The 23,088-nt window shown below is 40.1% G+C and overlaps 2 protein-coding genes across 13 annotated transcripts in view; one reads left to right on the forward strand and one right to left on the reverse strand.

Annotated features, from left to right (window-relative positions):
- Positions 1–5,150, forward strand: part of PDE8B (phosphodiesterase 8B) — a 218,585-nt gene extending 213,435 nt beyond the window's left edge. For all 10 annotated transcript variants that reach the window (XM_021699983.1, XM_021699974.1, XM_021699992.1 and 7 more), the window contains 3 exons: positions 1,807–1,974; positions 4,372–4,501; positions 5,041–5,150. In XM_021699983.1, coding sequence (XP_021555658.1) covers positions 1,807–1,974; positions 4,372–4,501; positions 5,041–5,150 — 408 coding nt within the window. The remainder of the gene's footprint in view (positions 1–1,806; positions 1,975–4,371; positions 4,502–5,040) is intronic.
- Positions 5,151–8,810: 3,660 nt separating this feature from the next.
- WDR41 (WD repeat domain 41) overlaps positions 8,811–23,088 on the reverse strand; it is a 47,527-nt gene continuing 33,249 nt past the window's right edge. For all 3 annotated transcript variants that reach the window (XM_044916705.1, XM_021699966.1, XM_021699959.1), the window contains 5 exons: positions 17,594–17,778; positions 14,303–14,424; positions 13,393–13,481; positions 12,433–12,566; positions 8,811–10,003 (listed from right to left, as the gene is read on the reverse strand). In XM_044916705.1, coding sequence (XP_044772640.1) covers positions 9,851–10,003; positions 12,433–12,566; positions 13,393–13,481; positions 14,303–14,424; positions 17,594–17,778 — 683 coding nt within the window. In that variant the 3' untranslated portion in view covers positions 8,811–9,850. The remainder of the gene's footprint in view (positions 10,004–12,432; positions 12,567–13,392; positions 13,482–14,302; positions 14,425–17,593; positions 17,779–23,088) is intronic.

Raw genomic sequence — 23,088 nt, forward strand, 5'->3', positions numbered from 1 at the left:
GCTATTTTAAAAAAGAGAGACAAACCAGGAAACACTCTTAACTATAGGGAACAAACTTGGTGGTTACCAGAGGGGATGTGGATGGAAGGAAGGGGGGGAAATAGGTGATGGGGATAAAAGAGCACACTCGCCCTGATGAACACTTGAGTGATGTATACAACTGTTAGTTTCAGGTGTACAATATAGTGATTCAACACTGTATATTAACTATACTGGAATTAAAATTCAATAAAATAAAAAAATAAAATAGAAGCTGAAATTTAGTATTAGGAAAAAAAGTGGATATTTTAAAGAACTGTATTTCTGCTGACTTGCATTAAAAACATCAGTACCTAAAGACTCCATAGAGTCAAACTGTGAGTGCTAGTTGAAAACAAAAGCATTTATGTCATTTTTCCTTTTTAAAATTTACTGATACACCCTAGTCCTGCCTTAAAGCCCTTCCAAACTTGGGTTTTAGAAACATGCACAGAACGTTCACATCTCTGTTGTTTTAAAATGAGTTCAACTGACCTCCGAAACCATGAAGCTGTTCATAGCCCTGTAAAATTAGGAAAGCTTTATGCTCATTTCCATTGAGAAGAGGTTGCGTATGTGGATGGATGATGAACGGTTGTCTTAAAAGTAACTTGATGATCAGTAAGGAGACTGTTTGTGTAGGACCCTTCACATGACCAGCGTAGATGGACAGTTCCACCTCACTTGTTCTACTTCATCCCCCAGGGGTCCCACAGCATAATGCCAAGTCTCCTAAAAAGAGACTTATACAGAATTTAGAGTTGAGGAAATTCACCTATTAAAATAAGCTCCCAGCAGCTCTGTGTTGAGATTTATCATTTACCACAGTGTCTACTGTAAGCAGTATTTTACCAGTGGTAAGTAATCAAAAGAATAACCTTCAGAACATAATTCTGTCCACTGATGTTTAATAAATAGGTCTAGTCTCAAAACAAAAACCCTTAAAATGTCATGCAATTTTTCAGCTTGGCAGAGCTCTGGAAATGTGTTTTCACACAATCTGATGTCTTTGCAAGCAGAAAATAGCAATCTTCCAGGTTTTGTGTAATTGGCTTATTGTTGCATTTATGTAAGCCTAGTCACAGAGCTGGCCACTTGGCTCAGGACCCCTGACATTGGTCACTAGGTCTGTACTCCTGCATAACCGGTCTTTCTAAACAGGACTGAATACACCCCATCCAGCCCCAGGCCACTTTCTGCTCTTTACCCCCCCCCCCCCCCCCCCAGAATGTACATGGCTCATGACTCACCACCACTCAGCGGCAGCCAGGAAAGCCTGAGTGGACGGATGCCTTAAGAGAAAGAAACAAAGCGGGAAAGGATGGGACAGAAGTAATAGGAGAGAGCAGGCATAAGAAGTAGAAATAAGTGAAGAAATGATTGAAGGGCCATATGTATGTGTTCTTTCCTATCTTTAATAGATTTTTTTTAAACCTGGAAGTTGCTTTTACACATCCTGATAAAATCAGGAGAAAAACTCTCCTTGAAAATGACATAACAAAGTATTAAAAACAAATCCAAACCCTGCTTGTAATAGTTACCTCTGGGGAAGAGCATGGCAGCGAGGGACTGGATGAGTGGTGATAGGGAGTTTGAGGTTTTAAACTGTTTTTGTCTCGACTGAGGTTATTTTTGTACAAGGATAGGTCAGTGTATTATATATGGAATTAAGGATGGGAAAACTTGAGTCCCAGTCACGTCTAAATGGGCCTGGGTGCTGACCATCTAATGTCTGGTCCCTGTGGTCATAACATCATTTTAACCCTAATGTGACCATCTGTTTTCCAGATTGAGGGCAGTGACTGTGAATGCAACCCTACTGGGAAGAACTTTCCTGAAAACCAAATCCTGATCAAGCGTATGATGATCAAGTGTGCTGATGTAGCCAACCCTTGTCGCCCCCTGGACCTGTGCATCGAATGGGCTGGGAGGATCTCTGAGGAGTATTTTGCACAGGTACACCACCTCTCTAGGGAAGCTCCACTTCTCTTCTGGAAATGGCTCCAGGTCATGGAACTCTGGAGATTTTCCAGTCGAGTAGCCATCAATTAATAAATGAATCCTCCCTGGAAAGCCCCGGCCCAGAGTAGACTTCTGGTTCCTTCCAAGAGTGAGTGATGTGGCTGGTCACTGACCAAAGTCATTCTAGGAGAAAGGGTGATAAACTGAGCCTTTGGAAGTACCGTTTCATCATCAAAATGTGAGATCCTGAACTTTCACAAAAACTGGGCTACCATCCATTCACTTACCAGGTTATTCTTCTCTCCACTGAGCCCTGTGGGGACACAGATAGGAGCACGACACACTCCCACTCATGGGCAGCTCATAAACTGTAGGGGAGAGGTGTAGACATAGATAGGTCCACACATCGCTAAAAATAGGAAGTATCTCTAAAGGAGGTATGCTAAGTGCTATCTGAGTTCAGATATGTTTCCTAGATGATCAAAAAAAAAGCAGCTTTGAGGGAAATGGTATTATTAAAGTTGTGTTTTTGTTTTTTGAAAAGATTTAGATATATGGAAATAGGAAAGGACTTTCTGGGGGAGAAAGTATCCTGTGTAAAATTAGTAAGGAAGAAAAATAGAATTTTTATATAAGGAGAGTAGCAATATGTAGTTCACTTTGCCAGTGTGAAGGAGTTGAAGGAAAAAAAATCCAGAAATTAGTAGACCACAAGATGCCTTCTGAAATACAGGCCTACTTCCAGGGAAGAGGCTCTAGGGCTGAGGTGCATGTGTGTGACAGACAGAAACACACACACAGTTACAAGCCCTGCACTGTGGGAGGGCCAGTGTGGCTGAGTGTACCATGAAGTCAGGGTAAAGAATGGCTCATTGTGTCCAGAAGGGCTGGCGGGGGCATGACCAGTCAAGTAAGTACTCAGTAAGTTAACTGCAGCTTTCAAGGCCGGAAAGATGAGCTCCTGAAGTGAAGGAAAGTAGGACAGGCAGTTCTGAGCTTGCCAGAGAGAAGGGGTAAGAGTAAAAAATCCAAACTACTCCTTGAACAATAGTGGAGATTTTAAAGATGCCTTTATCGATTAACCTGAAATGAGCAAGCTGAGCCAAAAGCTGGTAGGAGGCCATTAATGGACCTCCCAGGACCCCTAGAGAGGGCTTAAAATCCTACTCGTAATTATTCTCTAAGTACGGGAATGGAGAATGGGAAAGAAGCACTTTTAAGTTATTTAATGTAAGTTTCTTGTTCAGGTGTCCTTCTCCCAAAAAGGAATGTACTAATGTTCACAAGCACTGTGGCCTAAAAATCAAAAGTCAGAAACGAAGCCTCTGATCAGCTGGCCTCTGGTTCAGCACACCATCAGGAAAATGGGGATCTTAATATTCAGCTCAGTACAGGCTGGCCTTACACAAATAAACACACACTCTACTGTGCAAAATTCTCAGACTGACACACTCCTTGAGAGAGCCACATGACCAGTACCCAAACCTGAACAATCACAGTTTGTCCTTCTTTCAAGTAAAAATAGAACAAGGAGCCTGCTTCAGCTCAACTGCGTAAATGCTTTTCCTCCAGACAACCTCATTATACTGTGGTAGGCAGTGTGAGGGCTTCAGTGTACTTGCCATTTTGTCACAACAGAGAATTTTAAAAGGACATACACTCAGAGGTCAAAATGTATTAATATTAATAATTCCTACTGCTCTAATGAGGATATTGGTAAGTAGAACTGGCTTTTTAAACTTCAGGCACGTGATAGTCAAGAATACAGTGACTCCTGGTACAGTTTGGTGGCAGTGCCTTGATTCACGCCAAGGCCTAAGCCCTTTCACACCCCCGCCATCGCTTCTGCACCCTCACTGTAAAGAGCAGTATTCCATTTGTGGTGGCATTTGGTGGCACTAGTAGGACTTTGGAAACATCTCCAGAAAGGGTTAAGAATCCTGAGATCAGGGGCGCCTGGGTGGCTCAGTCGTTGAGCGTCTGCCTTCGGCTCAGGGCATGATCCCAGGGTCCTGGGATCGAGCCCCACGTCGGGCTCCCTGCTCGGCGGGAAGCCTGCTTCTCCCTCTCCCACTCCCCCTGCTCGTGTTCCTTCTCTCGCTCTGTCAAATAAATAAATCTTAAAAAAAAAAAAAAAAAAATCCTGAGATCGGTGCTTCAGGAGGGGCTCTGGTATCCTACAAGAGACTTCAGAGTCAGAAGACCTGCCTTTAGTCACCCCCGCTCATCAGGTGGTTGACTTACGTAAGCCTCGGGAGCTTCCTGAACCTATGTCTTCATACTTACAATTGGATGAGGACCCATGTTCAGAGTTGTTCTGAGAAATGAGGAGATGCTCCTGGGACAGCTCCTCAGGTGCCCCAGCCCTGTGTGTGTTCTCATTTCTTGTAGACTGATGAGGAGAAGAGACAGGGGCTCCCTGTGGTGATGCCAGTGTTTGACCGGAACACCTGCAGCATCCCCAAATCCCAAATCTCCTTCATTGACTACTTCATAACAGACATGTTTGATGCTTGGGATGGTAAGTTGTTCTGTCACACCCCCCCCCCCCCCAACAGAATATTTTGTTAATGACACAAGTTGGGCCTAAAGGTGTAAGTGAAATGTTAATTTTGGTTGTGTGTGTGTGAAAAGTTAGCTGTCAGCTGTTTGGAGCCAGATGGGGTGGGGCGCATGTGCACTCTGCATGCCCAGCACCTTGAAAACTCAATGGATGTTTGAAAACTGCAGCACCAAGTCTTAACCTCTGGGAAGCATAGGTTTCCAAAGCTTGCAACAGTTTTAGCCTGTCCTTGGAGAACCTCTAGAAAGAATACTGACAGAATCTGTGACTTAGAGTAGACTGAATACATTCTGTAATGTTGCTGGTAAGTGGCGCTTTAATTTTTAACTGCAAGGGCCTGTTTGTATTTCAGAAGCTAGTGTTAACAACTTACTTCTCACGCTGGTGTGCGCACTACGGTACCTCTCTTCCACTTCTGAGCCCCAATCTGTCCCACAGAGCCCCAGTCTCGCACATGTTCCGGCCACCTAACTTGTGATCCTTTGATGTCCTTGCAGCCTTTGCCCATCTGCCAGGCCTGATGCAACATCTGGCTGATAACTACAAACACTGGAAGACATTAGATGACCTCAAGTGCAAAAGTCTGAGGCTTCCATCTGACAGCTAGAGCCAAGACAGAAGGGGACCTCGTGATCTGCAAAGGGCACTGTGAATCACAGTGATGTAAATAAGAGGCATTCCTTTCTAGTGAAAAGGACAGGTGTAGGTTAAAGAGATGGTGTTTTTTTGTTGTTGTTGTTTTTTAAAGACTTTATTCATTTATTTGACAGAGAGAGATAGCGAGAGCAGGAACACAAGCAGGGGAAGTGGGAGAGGGAGAAACAGGCTTCCTGCTCAGCAGGGAGCCCGATGCGGGGCTTGATCCCAGGACCCTGGGATCATGACCTGAGCTGAAGGCAGACGCTTAATGACTGAGCCACCCAGGCGCCCCAAAGAGATGGTGTTTAATATTGGACTCTGAATCATCCAAGTCCCCAAACTGCATTTTTAGAAAGTTACATTCCATGAAGAAAAATACATGTTCTTTTGAACACTGAAGTGACAGAATAAACACAGGGCAAAAATCCTTTGTCCTGTTGTCACCCTGTCTGTCCTCATCAAACCATGGAGCTCATTTACTATAACTAGCAGGACACACGCAGCAAAGACTTGGTGCCTGTGAGCCCATCTTGCTGGATGACAAAGTAGCTTAGCTAGTGTTCAGCTCGTCTCTTACCATAAAAGTCAGCGTCACTGTTTAGCTTGACTGTTTTCCTCAAGAGTCTCAGGCTGAAGGATTCATAATACGTAAGAAAAAAAATGAGCAAAACAACTAGGACCAAATTACTGATAAACGAGTTAGTTTCACCGCCTCTATGGCTAAGCAGTTCCTTTGCTCAGTGGAGTGACACCCAAGGCCAACCACTGCCTTGGCCTGGTGAGTGCCTGCTGTAGACCGGTAGCAGCAGCCTGTGTGGCTGTGTGGCCCTCCTTCCTAGAAGAGGCATTCAGCCTAACACAAAGCCCTTCATGATGGGCAAGGGACTGACACCTTGTTTGGGGGGTGCAATCCAAGAGCTTCCCTTATTCCTGGTTTACAGAGGCAGTCACAAGGCACTATGGTGAGTATATAAAAGCCATTAAATTTGAATGCCCTTGGATAAGCTTTTTAAAAAAAAAAAAAATTTATATACGTTTGCTGTTTAAAATTTTTATTAAAGCACTCTAAAGTCAGTCCATGGAGTAGGTTGTGCCGTGTACCATCTATACATATATATTTGGGGGAGGGATGGGGCAGTTTCAAGGTTCAGATGTTTTTAACCTATCTATATTTGAGACCTTGCCACTTTGCTTTAATGATGTAAAAAAGACAAGACTGCAAGATGTGTAAATAGATCAGAAAATAGGCATAAGGGGAAGCAGTAAATACTATTTTATGCTCTTAATTGTATGCTAAAAGCTTCTAAAGCACAAGTGCATATTTTTATACACCTCTTTTGAAAACTTTCTGTGATCTACATGAAGTCAGACTTGAGATTTTCCTTTCTCTTTTACCAAACAACCCTTCTCTTTGTGTTGTAAATATCAAACTCAGTAAACAAAGTATCTTCCTTTTCAAATCCTCTGTACTCCCTGCTGCATTTTTAAGAGGTATAAACAGAGGCTGAATTAGTTGAATAGTAGTTACTTTTTTCAAATGAAAATTGGAATGTAGAACACTTGAAACCAGTACATGGGAAGAAAAAAATGACTTATCACTACATAATGTGCCAATGTTTTTTTTCTATGTTTTGTACCAAAAAATGAAATCATATATGACAATTCCACGTAAAGAAATGTATCTAAATTATTTTTGTTAGAAAAGCGAATGTGCTTGGTCAGGACAGCAGCTAGCTCTGTGTTGTAATGCTGCACTATGTAAATGTGATGAAAATGTTTTTGTGAAGTACTTGTAACTAAATTCCTACAGCCATTTTTCATTCCCAACAGCTGTTTTTATTTTATCTCTTTGGCCTAAACTTTTCATTATTTCAGAATTTCGCTTTACTGTCCTTTATTTCATGAGTCACACACTTTACTTTCAGACACATTAAAGTCAGGATGTCAAAATCCCATTTTAAAGAACTAAATAACTTGCCTAGGCTTCAGAAGCTTGCTCCAGACAAGGACAATCTTTACCTTGCCCTGTCGCTTTCAGTTCCATTCGGTAAGTAACATTTTTTCTGTATGAATGTTACAGCTTACTCCCTGTAATGTCAAATTAATTTCATAAGAACTTAAAGGCTTTAAGATTGCCAGGTACCAAAGCTTTTAGCACAGCTATGATCTTAATCAGTGTGTAATCCTCTGAATTGCTAACTAAATATTGCCTTCTCCCATATAGTCTTTCAGCAGGTATAAACTATTATAAATGCCTCTTTATACTTAGTTGTTTACTAAAACATTCTGTGTTGAAGGGACCCCCCTACTGTTTGAGAAGAATGCACTCTAATATAGGTAGAAGTCACATTAAGACTACTACTTCACTAGAAGTTAGTTATAAGGTCATTCTTGTAGAGGCAACAATGTTTTATAATTCGAAGTCATTATTTACTTCCAATTTTAGATTTTCAAATTTGCTTCCTAAGTCAGGACTGGTTAGTCTTGGGGGCAAACAACAAGCCTCCGGCTGAGAAAGGAAAGATACAGTGCCCCTGAAACTTAGGCTCTTGCTTGTATTATGTGAAGACAGCCAGAGAGGGAGGTAATAGGGGATTTTTAAATAAAAATGACAAGGCCCACTACATAGTGTTACTTGGGGTGCTTCAAGGTCAACTTCTAGCAGCAGTCTACATACAACTACTGAGCAGCCATCAAGTCTGAGCCCTCGTAGAAGCTCCCATCTTCCTGAGTGGGGGGCTTCCCTCCAGACAGATAAGAGGATTTGTACTGGTTGCTCCCAACTCACCTATAGTTTCTGTCACTCCGTGGGAATAGATTACTAACCCAAAAACTGTTAGGAAATAAAACAGTTAAAAATCTATGAATTCCTTGTATGGTTCATGGAAGAGGTCTTCGACAACTCAAGAAAACAACTTGAACAAAGAAAAAGCTAGCTAGTAACAGAAGAAAGTCCAGCTATTGAGTAAAATTTTAAAGCCTGAAAATGACTCAGAGATACCTAACTAAAGTGATCAACAATCTGATGGAATAGGGCTAATTGCAAGGCCTTACCTGCCTGGGCCTCAGTTTCCTCATTCCTAACATGAGGGCATCGGTCTGGCATAGATGACCTTAGCTCTTCCAGTCTGGAGGTAGTTGTGGAAGCAATGGTCAAAGAGAAAACTAGTAAAAACAATTTGTAAAAATTCCATTAGAGATGAGTGGGATGAACAGGTGAATCGGCAGAGAGCAAAGGAGAAGGATCAGTCTTCCAACATCATAACAGGATTCTTTGATCAGCACTTTAAGAATAACTCCACTTTCTTTTTTAATTTTTATTCTTTAGTACCAAAGGGGAGAAAGAATATTCTGTTCTAAGGCTGGTAGGGTGATAAAGAGGATTAAATCTGAGTGGTCACAGCAAGTAACTACACAAATGAAGCCTTTCTCAAGTATTTCATATTGGAGGAATGGTAAGATCAATCAGGTACTTGTGGCTCCAGTCTCTGACTTGGGAAACACCGTACCTCTTTACTGATCTAGCTCTCATCCCTGGCATATATGAGGGCTAGGTGCTGGTCCGGTCCCAATCTAGCTAATCGCTATTCGGCCAATTCACATGGGGGCAAAAAATACACCCTGGTAAGATTCCTATTGATCTGAGTTTATAGGAATTGTAGTAGCTAAACTAAAACACAACAAAAGCATTTAAACAAATTACTTGGCACCACCAACAAAAAAAGTTGGAATTAAACAGTAAAAGACTCAAGTTTGCTCATAGAACATTCTTAATTAGTTACTAAAGACCAGGGAATCTGTAGGAGGTAGGATATATTTATCACACAGATTCTTAATCCAACAGGCTCTAAGGAAAACCAAAGAACAAAATAAAACTTCTAACGAATGCCACAGTTATGCTGTTCTATTTCCACCTCTTCACCGGGTCTAGATTCAAATGAAGCAGCTCAAACCCAGCACACACCCCTTGAGCAGCAACACAATCTCCTGGAGGTCTCAAGGTGTAAATTCAAGATGTGCTACGTCCTACCTGTTTTTCAGTGGATTTTTCATTTTTATCCCAAAATATCTTCTATAATTATTATATTTTTTAAAGTAGGCTCATAAGTTTTTTAAAAACAGGTATAGTTAAAATACTCATTTTGAGAATAAAGCCAGGTACTTCAAAATTCAGAAAGGCCTAAATGAAAGTACATGTAACTTTTTAAAAAATTTTCGTGATGAGTAAGAATGTAATTAGAGGCAACGAAATTATACTAAATCAAGTGAGAGGTTCTGAGCACTTTTTTCATTAAACGTAAGCTCATACAATTTAAGTGTTATTTTAAAAAAATTTTCTATACGGACACTAGGCTAAAATTCTTTACCAATATTTGTGCTCTGATCTGAATACTTTCTGAAAATTCACTGCTGAAATTAGACCCATTTCCTCAGTGGTTTCAGGTTACTGCTGTGAAAAGTCAAACAAAAAACTTGCAGTGTATTCTCTTGTGAATGTTAATACCTGAGAAACAACTTGCAACTCTTGATCTGGGGGTTGTGAGTTTGAGCCCCTCACTGGGGGTGGAGATTACTTAAACTCTTTAAAAAAATAATACATTACAAATTTGAGTATTACCCTATATTTGATGTTCAAGGTTCATGCACATGTGTTCCAAATTTCTTCAACTAGACAGCAAGATATAAGCCACCATTCTCCTCTAACTTTTGAAATAATTTTAAACTGCGCAATCCAGATTCTCTTTCTCCATTTTTCCACAAAATAATGAGATGGTCAGCAGAGCATGTCACTAGTCCATGATCTTCAAAGTACAGAAGCATCTGTAAAGAAATTTAAAGCCACCTGATTATAGGAACTTCAAAGAGAAAAGGCGAGACTAACATATGCTTGTAAGATAGTTAACTTGCAGACTTATTTGAATCTGAATATAAAACTCATTTTTCAGGACAAGTTGTGTAATGCTAGACCTAGCATTATCTTGTATTTTAATAATCAGAACTACAATACCTATCTTCTTCAGTTTTACTATAATCTAATTCTTCAGGTATTTGTTTTAAGATTATGTCAGAAGTCCTCCCAGAACTGCTTCATCAGTTATACCTCCCTCATTATTTATGGACAAATGGCTACCAGTAAAATGTCAAAACTCTGCAAGATATCTTGCAAAATTCTGCAAGATAAACACTGGCTTGAGCTCTCTAATCCATAAGCATTTACAGAATGCCATCTATATGCTATGGTCCCTACCATGAAGAAGGCTCTAGTTCAGTTGTGAAAACCACATCATAGTTGAAACAAAGACTATGTAACCAGGTACTAAAAAATGTAGTTCACACTAGGATTTGCCACAGAAAGAGAGGATCTAGATCAGTAACCACCGAAACTGTCAAAGCTTCAAAAACCTAAAACTTCCGAAATGAAGGGAAGGTCATGCCTGGTGAAGAAATAGGCTGGAAGAGAAGAATAAAAAAAAAAAGTGTTCACGAAAAGGCAGCAGAGCTACCTCTGCAGTAGAGAGCAGAGCCTGGCGAAGGCGAGAGTAAAACGAAGGAGAGAAATACAACATCAAAGAACAGGATGGGAGTTCTCTCTGAAATAACAATTCTGAACAAAGCAGGATAAGGCCTCAGCTGATGATCTGAAGTGAAGAGGGGGAAGGAGGGGAGCAAAATACTACAGGTAACAGGGTTGGCTAGAGAGTAAGGGTAAAAACATAAAAGGAATGAAGTTCAGGAGGTAGCACCTAAAAGGGAGCCAAGATTTTTCTCAAAGAAGCCAGAGATATTTAAAAAAAACTTCAATGTCAACACTTTCAGGAAAATTCCTCAGGTCTACATTACGGCAAATATGCCACTCTGAAGGTTACCCCATTTATTTTTTTAAAAAAGATTTTATTAATTTACTTGAGAGAGAGCACAGAGGGGAGACTCCCTGCTGAGCAGCGAGCCCAATGCAGGACTCGATCCCAGGACTCCGAGATCATGACCTGAGCGAAAGGCAGATGTTTAACCAACCGAGCCACCCAGGCGCCCCTACCCCCACCATTTAAAAACCTTTAGTGGGTACCTACTATTTTAAAAATAAAGCCAAAATTAATCTGATGCAAAACTACTTTCTCAGGCTTTATCTCCTACTAGTATCTGTTCACAGAAAACCACTGCTCCAACCCACCCAGTCTGCTCGTGCCAGCACGGAGATGCAATCTTTGCGCTTCTACCACATTCTGTTCTCCCCAATCCCAAACTACACAATAGCCACCTAAGCGAAAGCAAAGTTAAAAAGCAGAACAAAAGGAAAACAACTGCGCTACGTGTTAGAGGAAAGCAAAGATAAACAAGACCCAATACCCAACATTAGGGAACTCAGGGTCACAAGGCTATGTATGTTTACATACAACCCCAACCTTCTAATTCCTGAGCACTCGCTGTCTACAGTCATCTGGGCCTGCCTGAGCAGCTTAGGTTAACAACTTATTTGGGCTGTATCCTTCCCCTCTAGAAGACCTAGGAGGGCAAGGACTGTATGACCTGTATCTTCGTAAACTCCAGTGTCTAGTATACTGCCTAAAACAGAAGCAGTGATTGCTAAGTGCACTGCAGCTGCCCCGAAGCATAAATGCACATTCAAATGAAAAGTAATTTGTTCCTCCCTGGCTGGGAAACAGGGAAGAACAATTTAAGAAATTCATTACTTAGGGCCCTGCTTATACTACTACCAGTTCCAATCCTCTCCCTTTCATTATCAACAATGGTGCATATAGTAAATATTAATGTATTTGGATTTCCACAAGGTAGAATTGTATACATCTTACAATTCTCAACTAGTATTTTCATATATGCACAATAACCAAGACCCTAAGTCTTAGGAAAGCTAACAAAATATGATCCTTCAAAAGGAGGTAAAAACAGTACTCTGTTCATGAATGTGATAAAGGCCCCTTGAATTTCATTCTGCAAGGCTTTAACTCTACATATAACCCAACCCTCCATGCACCCTCTACTACTGTTAGGTATTCAACATGATTCATATCATCTGATTCTCGATGTCTCCATCTCATAAATAATGGTGATTAAGACCATTTTTAGAAGCAACACATTCCTTGCTTCCTCACTTCATGTCTCTGTAAAGGGAGATCTTAATTGCACATACTATAACCTATCCATGTTTAGATTCAGCAAAGACATACGGAAAAAAAAAAAGTATAGGACTTTATGAATGCCCTAAACCTTTACATGCTTATTAAAAATACCTCCACAGATGAGGAGTGTCCAATCAAATCTCCAATAAGCTCCAATGAGCATGGAGGAGAATTTTCTTGTTGCTTTTTAACAGGTTGGCTGGCTTGCTTGTTCACTCTTCCAAATCCCCACATGTTAAAAAAACCTAGAAAAACAAAATCATTTTGGTCATTTCCAAAATTACTGTACTCTTTACTTAAAGATCAGAAAAACAGAAAATTTAAATGCAAAGATGTTCTGTACTTTAGTCAAGGGCTAAGGGGATGGTATGAAACACTAAGCTAGGGTTTTTGTAAATCTGTTATTTCATCTTAACTACCAGGTTTGCTGCTCATCTCTTTTATTGACCCTACTCACCCACTGGTAAAGGTGTATTAACATGACAAAAAGGCACTGGGAATAAAAGAGAGCAGTAAAAGGCCTGAATGTCAGTGTCCAAAAAAAAAAGCCACAACACAGATCTATCAACAGCATAAATGAAAAGCAACATGTGTCCAAAAACAATATCCTAGCATGTCACATGACCAGAAGGAACTCCAGAGGTAGCAGCATCTGATTTCTTAGGCAAAGGTTGCTAATGAACCAGGATTTTGTTTTGCAAAGCAAACACCTGCAGGTCAAGAGTTCATGAGATTATGATATAAACACAAAAGTGTTTTTTTTCCATAAACTGAGTTCAATATTAATGCTTCCAGGCTGAAAGAACACTTGAATTTGGTATCTCATGGTACAAATCCTCCTTGTGTATCAAGCATTATGCTGGACAATATAAAATGAATAATTACGTCAACGGGCCATTTGTTCAGAAATGACAGTTTCCCTTAAAACAATAAAATACTAGTTGACTTGAGATGAAGAAAACCAGGCAGTTCTACATTAGAGCAATATTAAGATATGATCCAAGATCCCGACTAGCATATGCTTCATGTGAACATGGGCCTTCTGCCTTTCATAGGAGAAAAGACACACACCTGTTGGTACAGGTTCAGCTGCAAGCTGCTGTTTTTCTCTTAACTCCCAAATGCGTACACTGCCGTCTTCTGAGCATGAGATTAACTGCCTGTCAGAACAGAAAATCAGTAATAAAAAGAGAATGTGCCATGGAGGGCCAATGCGAAATTTGCAGCGAAAGAAATCAGTGGAGCCCTCAACCGCTTCTCTTTAGTTCTGGGCAGGAGCTGATAAAAATCATAATTTAACATGGCTTTACAATGCAAAGTAAAAGCACTCCTCGGGAAGGGCACCCGTTACACTGTTAAACTGGCTCAAATGTGATAAATACTTCATCCCATTTTGTAAAACACATTTACGAAAACTGTATGAATTACACTTTCACAATATCCTGACCCGTCCCCCCTTCCCTCCTCTCACAGTATCTCTTCTCAGGGCAGCTCTAACACTAACAGTATCCTGCATAGAAAATAGTATTCCCTTCCTGTAATTTCATCCCTAGAAACTCAGCAGCCAAATTTATCCTGACAGGAAAGCCCACGCTTAGTAGCCTCACACAAGGAGATGACCATTTCTTTCCGGCCGTCAACAACTACAATGAACATATGAGTTTCTGGAAAATATAAGAAGAAAAATGAGCACATAGTGCCCAAAAGTCTTTGTCTTTTTAAATAAATACCAAATTTTAACGTTATCTCTTCCTATCATCAAATTCAATGTAATTCATTTGAACGCAGCTTCTTGTAAATGTTATAACATTTTGCCACAAACTCTTCTGTTAGAGACAGCCATGGGTATTCTCCATTTCCCAAAGAACCTACCAGGTCAAACCAGGGAGCCAGATGAGCTTTGCCACTTGAGAAATTACCTTGGTGGCGCTGGGAAATGTGAGTTTCTTTCATTTGTTGTAGAACAGATGGGACCGTGTACCTGTTCGGAAGTTTGGCAATGTGCAGGACATTAGAGTCATGGGCACTTTTCTGGCAAGCAATCACACGCTTCATGTGAAGGTTATACACGTATAAACCCCTTCCGACTGCAGCAAATACATTCTGGTGGGGGGAAAAGTTCAGAAATGGGCATAAAATTAGTACTTACCACTACACAGTATAACAGATTTCCAGCCCGGCTATACCATCAGAAAGCCACTGTTACCTTCCCTATTCCTAGCTCTTAGTCCTACCTACTGTACTGCCCCCTGACGTGCAAAGGAAAGCTCAGAGCATTTAAAAGGTAGAAGGACACAACCACCAGTACAGAGGAAGTTCTGCATATCACACCCCTTAACATCACCTTCTTCCCTCACTAAAATACGACAACTCGAGAGAGCGACTACAGCTACAGAATGGCCCTACAGCGGAGGCTGCTGAGGTACTACCTAGGTGTTCATTCACGTAACGCTCTATCCTTGGGAAGGTACTTAGCTGCTTCTGCCTGGACAATGTGAGCAAAATTACCTGTACTGCACATCTTAAGCATGCAAGAGACCTATAAAGGACACAAAAAAGCACATGCTGTACGGACACTATCGTCTTAAGATCCTCTGAAGGATTTGCAAAAACATTTTTCCAAATGTATTACTACAAATACCTTTTTACTAAAACAACTTTAACTTTTTGAAGATACTTTCACTATTTATCTTATGACAGCCTCACAACATCTCTTTAAGGTAGGGAAAGCAAGTACTATTGCCATTTTCCAGATAAGCCCGTTAAAATTTTAAAAGAAGATTGAAGTCACTCAGAAAGTTAAGACATGGAGCGGATATTAGAATCAAGGTCATGTTACTCCAGTCCCTTGTTCTTGCCTCACACCACACCACCTAGCTTCTGAAATTATTCTGCACATCGCTAGACTTCGGTAGCACTCACCTAAGAATCACTTTCTTATGCAACAGGTACCCCAGTAAGGCAGCCCTTTCAAAACCCCTACATTGCCTCCCTGTTTTATACCAAAAAAGTCTTCTCATGCAGCCTCAAAGGCGACAAACCCAACTCAGACCTATAATATTTAGACCAAAGCATGCCCCTAAGGCTTATCAGAGTCTAAATCTGGAATGATCCCCTTGGCCCTAGGGATTGGTACTCTGCATTTAGCAAGATGAGCTGAGGACCAGTGTCAGGGACATTGATAAAAGCTGGCCAACTTGCTAAAGTCTAGAGCCCTATGGGTAGCAATTCAAATGCAAAGAAAGCCCCAAAACTAGTTCTACAAACCAAGAGATCTGTGCAGAGTTTAAGTGATTTACCAAAGGTCACAAAGAAAATTATAAACACAACTAGAGAGTTAATGAGCTCTTGGATAGCTATTACTCAACGGAGTCACTGCATCAGTCACCTATCATCGATAATTAATGGCCCCTCTGGGCACCTGGGTGGTTCAGTCGGTTAAGCGTCTGCCTTCAGCTCAGGTCATGATCCCAGGGTCCTGGGATCGAGCCCCGCATCGGGCTCCCTGCTCGGCGGGGAGCCTGCTTCTCCCTCTGCCTCTGTTCCTCCCCTCAGCTCTTGCTCACTCTTTTCTCAAATAAATAAATAAAATCTTAAAAAAAAAAAAAGGCTCCCTGTAGAAAGAACCAACCTCCTATAAAGAAGAAATACTAGGGAAAACTGAGTAATGCTTTATTAAGCATTTATAGCAGTTAATAAGCATTAATCAGAACTTTTGAGATTAAAAATACAAAATGAAAAACCTTAAACACTAATTTTTATAAACAAAAGAGGTTATCAAAAATATATATATAATTTTTAAGGCCACAACTCTTAGAAATGTGGTTTCCATCTTTTCTGAGACCCTAACATGTTTATCATATGTATTAATTTTTTTTTCCAAAATAAAGCGTGGATTTAAAAAAACAGTCTTGGGGGGCACCTGGGTGGCTCAGTTGGTTATTAGGCAGCCGACTCCTGATTTCAGTTCAGGTCATGATCTCAGGGTCCTGGCATGGGGCCCATGTTGGGCTCCCCACTCAGCAGGAAGTTTGTTTCAGGATACTCTTCTCTCCCTCTGCTCCTCCCCTCCCCAAGCTCACTCTCTCTAAATAAATCAATCAATCTTAAAAAAAAATCTTTGGGCATGTTAGTATTCTGTTTTGCTTTTGTTTTGAAAGTAAAAGAAGTGCACAGAAAACAAAAAATGGACCATTCTCTCCCCATCCATAACACTATCACTGAGTTTTTTAAAATAAAAATAACAAGCAGAGCTGCCTGGCTGGCTCAGTTGGAGGAGCATGTGACTCTTGATCTTGGGGGTTGTGACTTCAAGCCCCATGCTGGGTACAGAGATGACTTAAATAAACTTTAAAAAAAAATGCATACGATTATAAAAGGTAAACAGTATAGAAAGGCACAAAATAAAGTGGAAAAAAAAAAGCCTCCCCCCTTTGTAACTCAAGGGTTACAACTCTTAAACATTTCTTCTGATTACATTTAGAGAAGTAAGCCCCCTTTGCACACATTTTCTAAGCCTTTGAAGGCAGAAGAAGAAATGTACAGATCAGGGCCAACATTCAGTAATCTCTTGGTAAAAAAGATGTAAAGTGTTTCAATAGCATCACCACCAAGGCCTAAAGGAATGAATTTAGTAATTCTCACACAAATCATCTTGCCCCAGGATGCTAGTAGGCTAAGAGAAAAACATTCCTAAAATTTTTAATTTCCTTTACCTCTGCAGGAAATGCACAAGCATCTTCAAAAGATCCTTTCCCAAAGTGTTTCTCAAAGCCCATTTTAAGGCTTATCCTCAAATCCTATGGGATTATTTAATCCAACCAAAAATTTCAGAAGTGTTTTTAAATCTATGGACATTTAATCACTTCCTGCCTCACAGAAAGGAGCTAAGATTAAAATGCTTTTTTAATGCAAGGTGTGCAATCTCTGAAGAACATTTTATTTTTTATTTATTTTATTTTATTTTAAAGATTTTATTTATTTATTTGAGAGAGAGCACATGAGAGGGGGGAGGGGCAGAGGGAGAAGCAGACTCCCCGCTGAGCAGGGAGCCCGATGCGGGACTCGATCCAGGGACTCCAGGATCATGACCTGAGCCGAAGGCAGTCGCTTAACCAACTGAGCCACCCAGGCGCCCTGAAGAACATTTTAAAGCATAACCTGAACATGGGGAATGATACCTTTCTATATCCATCAAGAGATTAAGTTAAAAAATTAGAAACTGGGTTTATTAAAAAAGCCAGTTTACAGGTATTTTCTCAATTTTTTTTACCTCTTCATCCCATGTGAAATGATGAATAGAAATGTCATCTGGTTTTTGGCAGAGTTTTATTTCTTGCTGGGTGTCCAGCTGTGGAGATGGGTCCCAGAAGCTGCATTCACAGGCTTGCACGGTCCAGTCCAGGATATCCCAGATGATCATTTCTCCAACATGGGAGCCAGTTACAAAACTCACATCTAGGCAGAAATCGTATTTGTCTCATTAGTTATCATCTTACGTAGGCTAAAGGTAAAAAAGAAATGGACTGCCTACTTGTAATGCTCTATAAAACAAAAATATTTAGACTAGTGAGGTACCTAGACAAGCCAAACAGAAAGATACATATAGCAGAATGGCAAGACCAGAAAGAGACTCAAGTCTAATTTGGTTATTTAGTATGTGATAACAGCATTTCAATTCAGTGAGGAAAGAAATGCCTCACACTGGATTATTTGGCTAACTAACTGAAGAACAGAAATAAAAGAACCTTACCTTGGAACATATACTGTGTAGAAAATGGACCCTTCTCCTGTGTCTGTCTTTTCCTGTCACACTACTACCACACTTACAACACCTGTGACACCAGATGTGTGTTGGCTTTTCCCACACCAAGCAATTCTGCGACTCTAGCTGAGTGTCCTACAACTTAACTCATTCTGACACTCTACCTGGAGGTAGCATCAGATGCCAATTGCAAGTCCAGGCTGTTACCTGTGCTTCTCACCAATCAGCTCCCACTTAGGTTCAATTAATTTGCTAGAGAAGCTCACAGACCTCAGGAAAAGTTTCCTGTTTACCAGCTTATTATGACAGGATACAATAAATTACAGAGAGATGAAACCCCAGATGGAAGAGATCTGTAGGACAAGGTGTGTGGGAAGGGCTGGAGGGCTGTAGAGCTTCCATGTCCTCTCCAAGTCTGCCACTCTCCCAGCACCTCCACATTGGGGGGCAATCTGGAAGCTCTCCAAACCCCACACTGTTGGTACTTTTATGGAGGCTTCATCATGTAGGCATGATCAATTATTAACTTTCCAGCCCCTCTCTGGAAAATGAGGGGTGGAGCTAAAAATTCCAAGTTTCTAATCACCACTTGGTCTTTCTGGTGACCAGCCCCCATCCAGAAGCCCACTAAGAAATAATGTTCTCCTATCACCCAGAAAATTCCAAGAGATTTAGGAGCTTTTATGTCAGGAAATATTAGACCAAATATTAGGACAAAAGATGCTCCTTGTGCTCTTATCACTTAGGAAATTACAGGGATTTTAGGAGCTCTGTGCCAGGAACTAGGAGCAGAGACCAGTACAGTTTTCCTATTATTTTACATATGCCAAAGTAAGTTTCAAATATATTAGAACATTAAAGGTGCTTAAAGGAGGGGTGCCGGGGTGGCTCACTCAGTTAAGCATTTGACTCTTGGTTTCAGCTCAGGTCATGGTCTCACGGTTGTGAGCGGAGTCTGCTTGAGATTCTCTCTCTCCCTCCCCCTCTCCCTGCTCACTTGAGTGCATGCTCTTTCTCGCTCTAAAATAAAAAAAATCTTAAAAAAAAAAGTGCTTAAAGGATTGAAAAAAATAAAGGTAAATGCTTTTATAAATGTAGAGTGCTAAAAAGCTCTAAAGGAGGAAGGGTAGGAAAAGAAATATGTGTAAATATCTGCTAAGCAAAAAAAAAAATCATATTTAAATGACAAAAGACTGAAACATTTGCAACTCAGATGTCAAAATGGGTTTATTATACTTGATACATAAGGAGCTCCTAGAAACCACTGAAAAAAAGAAAAATACTCCAGGAGAGAAAATGGGCAAAAAGACCTCAACAGGCAAAACAAAAAATACAAATGGTCAGTAACCATGCGAACAGATGTTCAATTTCCTTAATAAACAAATTTAAAAGCAGTAAGATACACTACTTATTGATGTGAAAACTGGGAAAGGTTGAAAAAACAGGAAAATACCCAAGCTGGCAATAGCAGAGGAAATCAACACACTTTGGTCCTACTAATGTCCTAGTACAAACTGCTACAATCCTTTCAAGTTTGTTGATATGCATCAAAACCTTTAAAAAAAATGTAAACCCACTGATCCAACAATTCCACTTCTAGGAATTTATCCTGAAAAAAGTAGATAAAAGATATATGTAACAAGGCTATTATACATAATATTAAAAATGTGAAGATAATCTAAACATCCACTTGGGGACTGAATAAATAAGACATCTACAAAATAAAACAGTAATGCTGGAGGAGCAAGATGGCGGAGGAGTAGGAGACCTAAATTTCGTCTGGTCCCAGGAATTGAGTAGATAGGGATCAAACCATTCTGAACACCTACGAACTCAACAGGAGATTGAAGAAAAGAATAGCAAGCAACTCTCTGAACAGAAAAGCGACCACTTTCTGGAAGGTCTCTTCTGATTTGTTTAGTGTATATTTTTCTGGGGTCGTTGTTACCCTGTTAGCATTTTGTTCTCTCATTCATCTATTCTCCCCTGGACAAAATGACAAGACGGAAAAAATCAACTAAAAAAAAAAAGAACAAGAGGCAGTACCGACTGCCAGGGACCTACTCAATACAGACATTAGTACGATGTCAGAACTAGAGTTCAGAACGATGATAATAAAGATACTAGCTGGACTTGAAAAAAGCATGGAAGATATTAGAGAAACCCTTTCTGGAGAAATAAAAGAACTAAAATCTAACCAAGTTGAAATCAAAAAGGCTATTAATGAGGTGCAATCAAAAATGGAGGATCTGGGCACCTGGGTGGCTCAGATGGTTAAGCGTCTGCCTTCAGCTCAGGTCATGATCCCAGGGTCCTGGGATCGAGTCCCACATCGGGCTCCCTGCTCCTTGGGAGCCTGCTTCTCCCTCTGCCTCTCTCTCTCTGTCTCTCATGAATAAATAAATAAAATCTTTAAAATAAATAAATAAATAAATAAATAAAATGGAGGCTCTAAGGGCTAGGATAAATGAGGCAGAAGAGAGAATTAGTGATATAAAAGACCATATAATGGAAAATAAAGAAGCTGAGAAAAAGAGAGATAAACAACTACTGGATCACAAGGGCAGAATCTGAGAGATAAGCGATACCATAAGACGAAACAATATTAGAATAATTGGGATCACAGAAGAAGAAAAAAGAGAGAGAGGGGCAGAAGGTATATTGGAGCAAATTACAGCTCCAATATACCTAATTTGGGGAAGGAAACAGGCATCAAAATCCAGGAGGCACAGAGAGCCCCCCTCAAAATCAATAAAAATAGGTCAACAGCCTGATATCTAATAGTAAAACTTACGAGTCTCAGACACAAAGAAGAGAAAATCCTGAAAGCAGCTAGGGACGAGAGATCTGCAACCTACAATGGCAGAAACATTAGATTGGCAACAGACCTATCCACGAGACCTGGCAGGCCAGAAAGGACTGGCATGATATATTCAGAGCAGTAAATGAGAAAAATATGCAGCCAAGAATACTATATCCAGCTAGGCTGTCACTGAAAATAGAAGGAGATAAAAAGCTTCCAGGACAAACAAAAACTAAAGGAATTTGCAAACACAAAACCAGCCCTACAAGAAATATTAAAGGTGTCCTCTAAGCAGAGAGCCTAAAAGTAACATAGACCAGAAAGGAACCCAGACAATATACAGTAACAGTCACCTTACAGGCAATACAATGGCATTAAATTCATATCTTTCAATAGTTACCCTGAATGTAAATGGGCTAAATGCCCCAATCAAAAAACACAGGCTATCAGATTGGATAAAAAAACAAGACCCATCGATATGCTGCCTGCAAGAGACTCATTTTAGACCCAAAGACACCTCCAGATGGAAAGTGAGGGGGTGGAAAACCATTTACCATGCTAATGGACATCAGAAGAAAGCTGGGGTGGCAATCCTTATAGCAGACAAATTAGATTTTAAACCAAAGAGTATAATGAGAGATGAGGAAGGACACTATATCCTACTTAAAGGGTCTATCCAACAAGAAGATCTAACAATTGTAAGTATCTATGCCCCTAACATGGGAGCAGACAATTATATAAGCCAATTAATAACAAAAGCAAAGAAACACATCGACAACAATACAATAATAGTAGGGGAATTTAACACCCACCTCACTGAAATGGACAGATCATCTAAGCAAAAGATCATCAAGGAAATAAAGACTTTAAATGATACACATACACTGGACCAAATGGACTTCACAGATATATTCAGAACATTCCATCCCAAAGCAACAGAATACACATTCTTCTCTAGTGCCCATGGAACATTCTCCAGAATAGATCACATCCTAGGTCACCAATCAGGTCTCAACTGGTACCAAAAGATTGGGATCATTCCCTGCATATTTTCAGACCACAATGCTTTGAAACTAGAACTCAATCACAAGAGGAAAGTCAGAAAGAACTCAAATATATGGAGGCTAAAGAGCATCCTACTAAAGAATGAATGGGTCAACCAGGAAATTAAAGAAGAATTTTAAAAATTCATGGAAACCAATGAAAATGAAAACACAACTGTTCAAAATCTTTGGGATGCAGCAAAAGCAGTCCTAAGAGCAAAGTATATAGCAATACAAGCCTTTCTCAAGAAACAAGAAAGGTCTCAAATACACAACCTAACTCTACACCTAAAGGAGCTGGAGAAAGAACAGCAAATAAAGGCTAACCCAGCAGGAGAAGAAAAAGAATAAAGATCAGAGCAGAAATCAATGAAACAGAAACCAAAAGAACAGTAGAACAGATCAACGAAACTAGGAGCTGGTTCTTTGAAAGAATTAATACGACTGATAAACCCCTGGCCAGACTTATCAAAAAGAAAAGAGAAATGACCCAAATAAATAAAATCATGAATGAAAGAGGAGAGATCACAACCAACACCAAAGAAATACAAACAATTATAAGAACATATTATGAGCATCTCTATGCCAGCAAATTAGATAACCTGGAAGAAATGGATGCATTCCTAGAGATGTATCAACTACCAAAACTGAACCAGGAAGAAACAGAAAACCTGAACAGACCTATAACCACTAAGGAAACTGAAGCAGTCATCAAAAATCTCCCAACAAACAAGAGCCCAGGGCCAGATGGCTTCCCAGGGGAATTCTACCAAACATTTCAAGAAGAATTAATACCTATTCTTCTGAAACTGTTCCAAAAAATAGAAATGGAAGGAAAACTTCCAAACTTGTTTTATGAGGCCATTACCTTGATCCCAAAACTAGACAAAGACCCCATCAAAAAGGAGAATTACAGACCAATATCCCTGATGAATATGGATGCAAAAATTCTCACCAAAATACTAGCCAATAGGATCAAACAGTACATTAAAAGGATTATTCACCACGACCAAGTGGGATTTATCCCTGCGCTGCAAGGTTGGTTCAACATCCGCAAATCAATCAACGTGATACAATACATTAATAAAAGAAAGAACAAGAACCATATGATCCTCTCAATAGATGCAAAAAAAGCATTTGACAAAGTACAGCATCCT

The sequence above is a fragment of the Neomonachus schauinslandi genome, chromosome 7 (assembly GCF_002201575.2).
Source record: "Neomonachus schauinslandi chromosome 7, ASM220157v2, whole genome shotgun sequence".
In the NCBI taxonomy this organism is placed as follows: Eukaryota; Metazoa; Chordata; class Mammalia; order Carnivora; family Phocidae; genus Neomonachus; species Neomonachus schauinslandi.